The 10,478-nt window shown below is 34.9% G+C and overlaps 1 protein-coding gene across 1 annotated transcript; it reads left to right on the forward strand.

The window, feature by feature from the left end:
- The first annotated feature begins 439 nt into the window (after window positions 1–439).
- Window positions 440–8,971, forward strand: ifnlr1 (interferon lambda receptor 1). The gene is made up of 8 exons (XM_015027716.1): window positions 440–534; window positions 691–736; window positions 1,556–1,682; window positions 3,054–3,223; window positions 3,318–3,490; window positions 4,464–4,605; window positions 5,539–5,666; window positions 5,910–8,971. The coding sequence occupies exons 2-8, from the start codon at window positions 694–696 to the stop codon at window positions 6,618–6,620; spliced, it is 1,494 nt and encodes a 497-aa protein (XP_014883202.1). The 5' UTR covers window positions 440–534; window positions 691–693; the 3' UTR covers window positions 6,621–8,971.
- Window positions 8,972–10,478: the final 1,507 nt, after the last annotated feature.

Genomic DNA, 10,478 nt, shown 5'->3' on the forward strand with positions numbered 1-10,478 from the left:
AAATTGGTAAACAGAATTCAAATAGGTGGTAAAATATTATTTTACTATGGCTTCATATAATAAACTGCATTCAACCTGCAGTAAACAATCCAGTGACTGGAGGAAAGACATGTTGATCAATCCAGAAGAAAAAAAATAAAGCCAAAGATGTCTTTGCAATGAAGAGAAATTCACTACTTAGGAATGCTATTCTTAGAACACATTCTATTCTTACCACTTGCTATTTGGTGTGAATGTAGTATGTGGAGTGAGTCTTATTTTAGTTTCAAGGCGTGATCATTTCCAGCAAACAGAAAAAAAACTGAAAGAACCTGATATACTTCCATGGCGGGAGGAGGAGACTCACGGTAAATTGGGAGCACAGAATGAAATGGAAGTTGGCATTCTGAGGAGAAGAGACACGTGGGTGGTGCTCATAATAAGCAGAAAAACAGGAACTAAGTGATAACATGTAACAAAGTACACCTGCACACCTGAGCAAAGCCACTCCTTGTCCAGAGTGGCTCAGAGATGGTTGACTAGCTGAAGCAAGAGGTTGGTCTAAAAAGGACTGCAGAGGATTTTAATTTCGTTTGGGAGAATTTTTTTTGAAGACTGTAATTCAATGCATTTGTATATACATATAATTCGGAATTCCATCGACAGCAGCAAAAATAGACTTTTTTCTCCTGCTTATATGCACTCCTGAAGAAAATGTGGCCTAGGAACATACTGGTCCTTCTTCTGTTCTGCTATGGTGAGTAAAACCAGCTAGTACAGATTTATCTTTTTTTAATTTGAAGATGTATAGATGTAGATGTTTCACTCAATTAACTATTAATTGAGGTAATACTATAAAAAGCAAAAAATAGTTACAACCACCAGCACATGGAAAAAAAACCTCTGCCACTCATTAATAATGAAGGAAAGTCTGAGAACTCCATCACAGGAAATGCTGGTTTATTTTAATGTTAATTCAAGACTGTATCACTTTTAAGTACACTTCTTTAAGTATAATGTTTTAAACATATCCGTTTAAGTTTTTTGACTGTCATAGGTGTTATCTCTACCATCTCCAGGTTAGTAAATAAACTAAAAAAAAATCATTTAAGTCACTTTCTATGTAAGATAATTCAGAGCAACAAAAAGTATGATGTCCTGCATGCTATTTTCTAAAGCCTGTCTTGAAATATTAGAAATGTATTGTATAAAAAGTAGGTGACAGGCAGGATTAAGTAACAGCAGTTTTGAGTTTCAGTTATAAGCAGACACAAAGTCCAACTCCAACAATACTTTCTGTGACGCCCTGAATCCAGGGTGTAATATCACACTGGGCTCTGAGTCACCTATTGCTCAGGATAAAAATATGTTTGAAAGTGAAAATTTTATTTACTGCGTATAATAACTTGCCATCACATTTGAAGACTAAAAAGCAGTTTAAAATGCCTAAAACTTGTTCTTTGACACCTTTTCTAAAAATGATTGGAACAATAACTATTAAATTTGTTGAATAAACTTGAACAATAAACAAACCAAGTAAATAAGCAGAAATACATTTTCTCCCTTTCTCCAACAGCAAGTCCCTCAACTGGAAATGACCGCGTGTATTTCAGGTCCAAAAACTTTAACAATGTTCTTCACTGGGATCCTGTGGAGCCTGCTTTTCCAGGCCAAAAAGTTCTCTATAGCGTGCAGTACTGGAGGTAAGATCAGAGTATTGAATGTTAATTGTCATTAATCTAAAGTCTCCGAAGAGGCCATTCTCCAGATGACAATACACAAAAAGAAGTCTAGTACAGACTTCCAAAACTGCTTAGACAACATAGTTGTTCAAATTTCAAAGAAATTTTTGTGTTTGTGTTTTTTGCATAAATTAGCAGTTAACTGCTAAGTCCAATGAACTATGCTGTAACTCCAAATTAAGATTATCCCTACTCACTAATCAAAAGTACTCCACTTTAAAACCAATAAGGGTCAACACTTTGAATAAACCTAGTCTATTAAACCATTGTCAACTACACAGCTGCAAGTTTTGAAATGTAATTAATATTCAAGTGCCATCCATGGTAAAGATAACTATCAGTATTGAGTAACTGGCCTCATTGGTCTTAGATTTTTCCTGAGCAAACAAAACTGTAGATTATCCTTATTTTTAGTGTTTACTTATCTCACACGTATGAATAAAAAGATCTGTTTTTGAGAATGCATATTTGTTCAAATTGCTATGCAACTATGTTGAGTGTGAAACTGTTTAAAAATTAAGAATTGAATCATATTTAAAAAAGCTACACATAGCTGAATACAGGATGCTTTTTCCATTTACATATATGTCAAACACTTGTTTTTTTAAAGAAGATGAGCTCAGTAAATAGGATATGACTATTAATTTTAAGCTGCAATTCTTTCTTTACTATTGTGCTCAAACTAAAAATGTTATTTCAGCTAATTACTAACAGGACAGTTTTGCAGAAAAATATCAAGTGCCACCCCATTCCTGTTACATTTCTCTAAGGCGTCATCACCTGAAATGACTAAACTGAAAGAATCAAATCAACCACCTATAAAATCCATTTCTAGGTCGAAATGATGCATGATTTTATACCTTGAGAGACATGTGGCCTACTGAACAGATACAATCTTGAAATGCTCATGGTATTTTTAAAGCAAATAAGCATTTGATTTGAAAATACTCAATACATTTAATTGCAATCATTACAATAATGTTTACAAAACTGCAAATGAAAAAAATGTTTTATTGTAATTTTTGGAGGGCTCTTTTAATTTAAGTATCATACATTCATATGACCAATAGCCTATCTTTGGCCAATTAGATGGTCTCCTAGTGCCATGGTGCTCATGCCTGAAAAAGCATGTAATGACTAAATTGAAGGAAAGAGGGAAGAATATATTCCTTATATTGTGCATTGACACCTTGCTTGCAACTATACAAGCTCTGAATGAGAATGTAGGAACTTAATTTTGTCTGCAAGATTGAATTGGTTTAGTAGTTACACAATTAATGCGGTTGTGAATTTCCAAAAGACTGACTATACTGTCTATTGCACCGATTACAGGGGTGATGATCAGAACTACTTGAAAAAAATGGAGTGTCAAAACATCACCAGCCTGTCATGTGACCTAACTGCAGAAACCCCATCAGTGTATGACGTTTACTACAAAGCTAAAGTAATGGTTAATGGGAGCTGTCATGGCATCACCACCTCCTTTAATCCCTTGAGAAACAGTAAGATTCTCCACACACGTTATTTTCTGATGTACTTTATCACAAATGTATTCTCCTATGACATTCATTTATTGTTTTAATTTTCTGTCTGTAGCTGTCTTTGGTCCACCAGTTTTGTCTATTCGCACAACAGCGTCTAGCCTGCATGTCAACATCACGGTGCCAAAGGGGCCAAATGGAAAATCCATTCCAAATATCATCAACTCCACCAAAAACGCTGTGCTGGAGTACACCTTAAAAATAACCCGTCCACAGTGGGCTGCACAGGTTTGTTGACATTAACAAACATCATGAACATATGTTTATCTTGTATTAGAAAACAAGTTGCATTAAATATATTATTGAAACTGGATAAAATATTATGGTAAAAAGCAGGCATAAATATATATTTGATTTTAAACAGGAATATTTTATTGGCATAAAAATCGCTACTCTTCTGGGGATTTTGGTTAAAATTTGAAATTTCATACACAAACTACGAAAGACAAATAGAGGGAAAAAAAAAACTATAGCACATAAAATACTTAATTTAAAAAGGACCGATGTTCACCTAAATCTTTTTTAAATCTTAACTTAATAAGAATTACAAATTAAACTAAATTAAATGGACCTTAATTAAGCATGTTCTGGAGATCATTTCAACATAAGCATTGGTTTGAAAAGCAGTCTTGTCCAAAGCTAAATGTGCACATAGTGATAAGTCTGACCTTTGAGCAACAGCCATCTTCAGCTCTAAAACTGTAGAGTCGACTGTGAACTACCATTTAGTTCTCCCAGTTAGATTGTATAAAATTGGTTTTCTGAAGTTGATTTGTTGAAGACTCTGGAACACAATGACATCTACAAACGGATGGATAGAAATACAAATAATGAAGCAGATCGGTTTTGTTTTTCATAACAGGAAGGTTGCAGTGGTGTCTGTTATTGTGCTATGGCCTTGTCTAATTCCAAACAGTGGGTAGCTCAAAATATAGTTTCCAAACATTTTCCTGTTAAAGATATATGTGTGTGTGTGAATTATGTTTTTTTCCCCCTTTTCAAATTTACCCTCTTTTCAGGGTAATTACACATCTGTATAAGAGCATTGTCAGACATTGTGCTTTACTGCGTCTGCTGCAATATTTATTTTTTTAAGGAAAACACTTTGGTCTTACTTTCCAAAAATGCGAGGTCAATTTGACATATTCTGCCTGCAGTGAACTAAATGTCAATTTATTCTCCTATCCTGCCGTATCTCCAGGTCCTCAAAAGCAAAAATAACTACTTTGACATCAACTTAAAGTACAACGAGTCCGTCTACTGTGGCTATGTGGTTTACAAAGCTACTCCAGAATGGGGTCACTCAGACAGTGAGAATGCATCCTTCTGTGAAACTCTGCCAGGTGAGCAAAATGATTATCACAAATTTCATGCTGGAGTTGATTGATTTTAACAATCATGATTTATATATTTTTAATAATTCAAGTAAATTAGATTTTGCTTTAAATACTTTATATGCGTTTTAAGAATTTGATTGGACGTAGCAGGAACCATTAGAACATTTATAAAAATGTGATACAACTGAAAGCAACAGTGTCACTCTTAACAGCTCTGGAGTCACAGCTGCTGGAGAGATGATGCACCAATTGAGACACTTGAAGATGGTGCATTTTTCCCAAATGCTGCTTTAATCAGTTTGACCAAATCTTCTTAAGTGATTGCAGCCACTTGGAAATAATGCAGTGTTTAGTAATAGATTGCTATAAATTGTTGTAAAACCATCCTTTGCAAAACAGTCTGCACTATGAACACCATTACAGCACAGAAAAGTCTAACCAATTAAAGCTTGTTACACTGCAGTTTCAGATTGAGATGTGGCCTTACTATTGTTGACCATTTAATCAATAATAATGGTTTGTTCTATAAAAATTATTGGGAAACTAACTTTCTACATCATTAGAGTTAAACTGAAAAAATATATTTTTTCACATTTTCAAAGATGACTTCTCCTTTTATCCTAATATTTTCAAAATGTATACAGTCAATCCAAGCTTATTCAGAAGGGAGTCCTCTGTAAGTTTCTCTGAACACATTATGCAAGATCCTCACAACAAAACAATTTTCAGAAGCAAATACAGCTTTCAGAACATTTTAGTGCATTTAGTGGATTTAGCAGTTGTACAGGGATACATTTCCCTCTAAAGATGCCTAAGCATACAAGTCATAATGGAATTTTTTCCTCTGCAAGCTTTGAAGTACCTCAGAGTGTCTTAGTTTAGAGCTACATCTGGATTTCCCCATGACATGACAGTAACACATACTTTCTCCTCCTTTAGATGATCCTCATGTACCTTTTCTGTGGCCTATCCTGGGTGCTGCTGTTCTGGCAAGCATAGTCATAATATCAGCTGTGTGTGTGTGCAACTATGTGAAGGGTGGAGACTCAGTCATGATAAAGGCACTGGTAAGTCCGTTCTGTCGTCATAGTCCTTTCCTTGAAGCAACAAGGAAATCTTGCCTTACAGGAATATCAAGCCACAGAATTCCATTACTTGAGACATTCACATACCAGTTTTATTTTAGTGATGTAAAAGAAAAACTGATTTGCTAAGGTGCTTTCTATTGTCAGTATCAAACATGTTAGCATTGCTCATTGTATAAATATTTCTAGAAATTAACAGAGCTCTTCTCACTGTCTTCAAAACAGGTAATATCCCCCAGCGAACGTAAAGTTATGGAAAATCCAGATAAGAATTGCAGGCTTTCTAACGTTTCTAGGAAGGACACAAACCAAATAGTACACAACAAAGACAATACATCTATAAGTGCTGAGAACTCTCCGTATAGCCCGCAAAACCCTGTCACAAGTGCACAGTCTTCTGGAAGCTATGCTGCGGTTGGAGTCCAGCCCCAGGATTCGCTGTTTTCTGTGAAAGCAGAAAGCAGCGAAGAAGAACCCCAGATGGAAGTAGGAATTGTTCAACCATTACCCTCATATGCTGCAAAACAACTACCCAACATTAAACCAAGTTGGAGTGATCCCGAGCAGCAGCCACTGGTGCTACAAACTGTAAGAGGCAACGATGGACAACTACAACTCGCATTTCAACTAGGTAACACAGACAGGAAGCTTCTCTTATCAGACGTAACCTGCCAGGATGGACCGTTTAACTCTTTTGAAAGAGTAGACAGTTTAGATGGGAGAGATTCTGGCTGTTATGATAGCATGGTTAACACACCAACCAGCTTATACTGCAACACCAGTTACTCCTCCGAAACAACGGTTCCTGATTTTCAGCAAGAATGTCAGACCACGTTTCCCGGTGATGCCATATTTCAATCAGGGTACAAACAAAACTGGATGCCTGAAAGGCCACATGGACCCATCGACATTCACAGACACTTGAACCTTCATTAGACAAGAAAAAACACAAAGAGGACATTAGGAGACATGAAGGTCAGGTGTGAAAAGGAAATGAAAAACTTTCCTACACCATAAGAACATTTGTCCAGTTTTTTACTCTATAAATCCACCTCCCCAGCAATATTGGGCAAAGACTGTTTTTCTCCCCTCGCTGGTGGAAGAAGAAGTTGACCAGAAAAAATGGGAACTAGAAGGAAAATGTAGAACTTTGAGAAAACAAGCAGATTTGCATGAAAGTGCTGATGGTTATGTAAAAGCAGTTCTGTATGTAAATTTTCACTCCTTCATGTGACAAAGGATGGTTTGTAGTGTTTCTCGATATTTTATATATTACTATTTATAACTTATATGCCACAAATTACTCAAGCAAATAATGCCAAAACATATGCATGTACAATGAATGCATTTGTGTGCCATTGCCACAACTACATAGAGATTTGTAGATCTGGTACATTGTAACTAATTTCCCAACTCAGACTTCTTTAAGGTTTGTCCTATTTCCCTTTTAGCAAATTCTGATTTCTCTTAAAACTATGGTTAACCCAACACCCAAGAGTCAAAATATTTCTTATGAATTTTTATTAATTGAAAGGTAACAGACTTCTCAATTTGTGTCACATATCTACAAATGCAGTAAAGTTCTCCAAGTAAATGAGATGTCATTTACTCATCTCACTGACTAATGTTTTTACACAACTCAAAATATAGTTGTGCACTGTTTCACAAGAAATTTGTAACTAGATGAATAATTCATTTATTCTAACCACGTATGTCCTCATGGATTATTATTTATACAACGAGGAGAGGAGATGTCATCGTGTGTGTATGAGAAAGCAGTCAGTGTTGCATAAGTCTGACGGTAAACACAATTTCACTATTTTGAAACCGAGAAGACATAACTAATGAGGTAGCATTTTTAGCTAGCCTGGTAAAAACCAGCCCCTTGCTCTTTACTTTGCTTCATACAGATGGTCGGGACCCTCAGATATTGAAAGACGACTTCTTGTTGGAGGCGTGTGTTCTGCTGAAGTTTTAAACGATTAAATCTCATTTTACCCAGACGATAACATTTGACCATGATGTATTTAATGTGCCAGCTCAATCATGAAGAAAGCTATGATATGAAGCTTACCAGAAATTCTACACACTGTAAGCAACCATCTCCCTCTGCAAAGAGAAAAGCGCTAAGTATCCTACAGAGTTTCTTTTTCCGACTTTAACTGCTCAATATTTAGAAGTGTGGTCAACATGGACTTCCTCTGCTGCCACTGCAAGACTCCAACCATAGGCAGACTACAACTCTAAAACAACCCAGAAATTCAATATTATTGTTCAAAACTACTTTTGTTTGTGGATTGGCTAGGATGAAATGCATCCTGAGAAATTGAGCTCAGTTGGAGAAATCCCAGACAGACCACTGAAGGGAGATGAGAATCCAGGAGATTTATATTGGAAGGCAAATTTTAAGCTGTCTTTACCTCAGTTAACATTACAAACATTAAACAGTCTCCCTACACATGTATTGCAAGTATTCATCCTCCTTACAATGAACTACTCAAAATAAAGGCATTGATTTTTAATTATCTATGTTTCGTTACAGATTGAGTTGGACAAAATTTTCACTAATTTCCTAGGGCATGTTTACTATATACCGTTCAAGTTATTTATGCAATATAGTTTTCAAATACATGTCACTGACCGTTATTTTACCACAATGCGACCATCAGTCTGAAAGTTTTCTGAAAACAAACCTTGCTGTGCCATTGTTTACCTAGCCACAATGTAACATTTGTCAGAGACATAGGAAAATAAGTGTTTTCAGTCTTTTGAAATAGATGGAAGATGAAACTACAAACTAGAACATTTTCCTCCCATCGTATTTCAGTATTATCTATGATGCATAGAAACTCATGCCTTACTTTGTGTCTTGAAATAAGAAAATGTTTTTCAAACTTGTTTTAAATTTGTACAGATTGTTTGCTGTTCTTTTAGTGAAGGAAAAAATAACCTGTGCCACAATAAAGTAATATTGGGAGGTGGTGTCGTGGCGCAGTATAAGCCACACTGATAAGAGCTTGGTTTTTAAAGCTTAAGTGCAATCTTTTATGTACAGCTGTAAAGTAATAATGTGAGGTGTGTTCAGAGTGATATGAGTAACTATGTACAAAACAATGAAAATGTATATCTATCGCTGTACAAAATGTCACAATTTCTCTTGAATGTCTGTGTTGTAAAGTTAAAATTATGAGTGTACATATATATATGTGTATATTTTTAAACTAGTGTAAACTTCCTTTACATAAAGGAGATTGTCAACTGTGGAAAACAATAAAATGTGAATTCTGTTTTGGGTTTCTAAGTAACAGAGGTCAAAGTATCTACAGCATCAAGTGTGATAAGTGATTGCTCTGAGCTCGGAGACATTTGTCATAAGATAAAAGGGGAGAAAAATGAAAGAATCCAAAGTTCAGCTTGGCAGCCTTTTTACAAGAAGTGAATGTTTGCAGTCAGTGTGTGCTTAAGTTAAACATTTCTGGATCTATGTTTATATTTTTCCATACTAGAGGATTTGCACTGAAATCAAATGCCTAAGAAAACACTTTAGTCACTTTCCTTAAAGGATGACTACAATAAACATGAACTGCTAAACCAGGATAATTTTCTTATTTTTTTAGACTGGGTACTTTTAATAACATAAATATACTGATGGGATATTTTCCAATTGTCTTGACGTCAATTTAAATTTGAAGCTCAATGGCTATTGTTAGTTTTGCTATGCAACTGCTACCCAAATAGGAAATCTTGTATTTTAAGTCTGACGTACATGCAGATGAAATAAGAGAGCCTCTTTTCACTTTTACAGAATATGGTTAAAATAAATAATTGTTTACATAAACGGTTTTTGCAGAAACCATGATAGTTTTTTGAGGCCATCACTACTGTTCCCAATAGATTTACAAAGATTAAAAAAAGAAAAAAAAGGGACAAAACAAGACCCAGAAAAAGGCCCAGCTATAGGGAGGCAGTACTTTTTACATTTACAAGGAACGTAATAATTTTGTGGAGAGAGAGGCAAATAATTTTGAATTGGTTAATTTTTCTGCTTTGTAATATAGTCAAATCAGTTTAAACTCAACAACTAAGTTTCTATCAGCTGTAATACAATTTAAACCATTGATGTATGTTTACAGTTGTTTGTAGTGAAAAAAAATATCTTTCACTGAAAGATATATTTTAAGGCTTTTAACCATTTATGTTTATGCTCACTGCATTAGAAAAACAAAACAAAAAAAAAACAAAAAACAGAAAAGGCCATGACACAGTTTTTACATTTTGAACAACTTCTAACATCGTCTGTGTAAATAGATTGTTCCCCCCTATCATTCTGTTATTTACTTATAATTATAAAGATGACCTCAGGACTCCAGATTTGTTTTTAGCAACCCCAGTGGTGTCAAACTTTAGGAACTACTGTTTTAAAGGAAAGTCAAGTTAAACTTTTAAGGAGAATATAAGACATTTGTTCACATGCACTTGAACTTCAAAAAGAAGACAGAACCTCAGAATTATGAGTTTAAAGCTTCACAGAACTTTCTTAATTGTAATCTATGACCAGTTAAATAGTTTCTTTGTGATCAGATTTTCACCACATCCATTTTTGAGTTTAGTATTTGCTCTCGATCCTTTGCTAAATAATTTCATAATCACTTTTTTTGTAATTTCAGAAAACACCAGATTACTTGACATTATTCAGTCTCTCTTGATACTTCTTTCCCATCTCCCCCCAAAGTTTTTGAAAAAAATAAATAAAATTATTCTGGGACCTGTCAACCAAACCCCAAAAAGGTTGAT

Source organism: Poecilia latipinna, unplaced genomic scaffold (genome assembly GCF_001443285.1).
Source record: "Poecilia latipinna isolate Pla-1442-1.1 unplaced genomic scaffold, P_latipinna-1.0 Scaffold105, whole genome shotgun sequence".
Classification (NCBI taxonomy): domain Eukaryota; kingdom Metazoa; phylum Chordata; class Actinopteri; order Cyprinodontiformes; family Poeciliidae; genus Poecilia; species Poecilia latipinna.